The 2,077-nt window shown below is 34.8% G+C and overlaps 1 protein-coding gene across 1 annotated transcript; it reads right to left on the bottom strand.

Moving 5' to 3' along the window:
• LOC109837454 lies at positions 239-1,804 on the bottom strand. Its single transcript, XM_020405712.1, has 5 exons — positions 1,764-1,804; positions 1,537-1,673; positions 1,141-1,252; positions 790-900; positions 239-641 (listed from the first exon to the last, which is right to left on the bottom strand). Exons 2-5 carry the CDS (start codon positions 1,555-1,557, stop codon positions 505-507), a joined length of 381 nt encoding a protein of 126 aa, XP_020261301.1. The 5' UTR covers positions 1,558-1,673; positions 1,764-1,804; the 3' UTR covers positions 239-504.

The raw sequence follows: 2,077 nt of genomic DNA, 5'->3' as shown, positions 1-2,077 counted from the left end.
TAATTAGATACTAAAATTTTTTAGTTGGATACTTAACCCTTTTAAGAAGCCTCATACACTATTGAGTCCAAACAGTTTTAATCGTTTGGCCTGTTCGGTGTCCAAACGGTTTTAACCGTTTGGGCTATTTATTTTAATATTTTTTAATTTTGGCTTCCCTATTTATCTACTTGTTTATGTACACATCTCACACAATAATACTCAACATCTCACAATGAAATCAAAATATTCTCAAACTTTGCTAAATATCCAATGTTATATATTCATACACAATGTTTACTCAATATACAATATTAGAAACAAAATATATACATACACAATGATTACTCAATATATCACAATGAAAAGCATCTAATATTATATATTTGTCTCTAATATCCAAAATGTCCAACATAATCAATCCAGTCAAGGAAAAGAAGAAATTCCTCGAAGAATGTTCTCCTGGGACAAACCCGAACGCCTCAAGTATGCAAATATCAATACAAGATTCTCCTATGATAAACCTTAAGCATTGGAAGTAGAAGTGTTAGTAGTCGAAGCAGGATGAGTAAAATGTGATATATCGGCAGCGGGCTGAGGAATTAGAGCAGGACGAATAAAAGATGGTGGATTATTAGGAGTGAGAGTAGGACAATCACAACCTGTAAAGTAATAACAATGTATGAGTAGATATGTGTCTGAGTGTTAAGTCTATGTATATGTTTATATGTATATAAGTATTAGATGTATGTATATTTATGTATGCTAGTGTACACGTTTATGCGAGAGTGTGTATATTAGCATATGTACCAAAAACTTTGTCGACACCATACATGCTAGCACATGTAAATAAACTGATGTGCAAATCCGAGAGGACTCGCCTTTTGTGGAACAGTTTCATCGTCATGAACAAAATAATGCCTGGAAAAAAGAAGATTTGTATTTTGTTAGTCATAGTGGTTCTAAAAGAAATTTAATGATGAACATCCTACAAAAGGATATTTGCGAGTAATCTGGTTAAGATAGGTAGACATAATTAACAACTGCATATGCTGGATTGTTTTGCAAAGGATTTGGATGTCTGTCATAGGAGAAATTTTAATGTTAAAAATAGTATTCAGTAGATTAGCTAACAGGTAAAGAGAACAAAAAGCTCAATACCAATCTGAGACCTAAGCTCCTCCCTGAGACTGTCCATCTCAGCTACTCGAGCTCTGAGACTGTCCATCTTAGCTACCCGAGCTCTAAGATTAGCAACCTCGCGACGTAGCTCCTGATTAGAAGATAGCTCCAACATTAAATATAAAGTAGCTCACAAATCTTTGATTCACAGTTCTAAACTACTAGATGCATAAATAATTTAACTCACAAAGACTCCAGGCTACAAAGAAATAAAATAACAGCTATACTAAGATTAAGATTGGCAAGGATCGTCATAACTTCAATGAGCCTACGACAAAAAAAAAAATGAGCACATACCATAAGCATTATAACATGAGAACAGAAGACTAATAAAAATTAAATTGTAATCATATAGCACCCGAAACGAGCACATACCAAAAACTTTGTCGACACCATACATGCTTGCACAGGGCATAGGCCGCATACTATTTCCCTAATCACCGTATTGAGCGCAGGCCATAGGCCTCCACATGTTACAATGCATGCTTGCACATCATCAGGTTGAAAATACACTTGAACCACAAAGAAAAATACAAGTCAATTTATTCCTACGCTACATCTCAAAATCAACAAATTTGAAAGGAGATTGGCGGTGATAGTACCCTCAGACGCCTCCCAGCACTTGGACTCTTCTTTTGGATAACAATCTACAAACATAACTAACTATTTAATGACAATGCATAACCATCTCTGTAATTCTACGAGATCACTAGTAAATAAACTAATGTGAAATCCGAGAGGACTCGCCTTTTGTGGAACAGTATCATCGTCATGAACAAAATATTGCCTAAAAATATTGCCACAATAATGTCTTGCACCCTTGTTATAAATTGTTCACAATGATGAATCAATGGTGCCAGTCACAAAGCCTCAACTGCAATGTGCATCCAAGTATAATATCAGTTATTAAGGAAGT

Source organism: Asparagus officinalis, chromosome 4, assembly GCF_001876935.1.
Source record: "Asparagus officinalis chromosome 4, Aspof.V1, whole genome shotgun sequence".
Lineage (NCBI taxonomy): Eukaryota > Viridiplantae > Streptophyta > Magnoliopsida > Asparagales > Asparagaceae > Asparagus > Asparagus officinalis.
The sequence above is the reverse complement of the archived record's forward strand: the minus strand, read 5'-3'. Positions and strand labels throughout refer to the sequence as shown.

Coding starts and splice junctions, on each gene's coding strand:
- LOC109837454 (XM_020405712.1), bottom strand. CDS start 1,557: ATGGTGTCGACAAAGTTTTTG. Junction 901..1,140: donor GGAGCTTAGGTCTCAGATTG/GTATTGAGCTTT, acceptor TCTTTTTTCCAG/GCATTATTTTGTTCATGACG. Junction 642..789: donor TGGTGTCGACAAAGTTTTTG/GTACATATGCTA, acceptor ATTACTTTACAG/GTTGTGATTGTCCTACTCTC.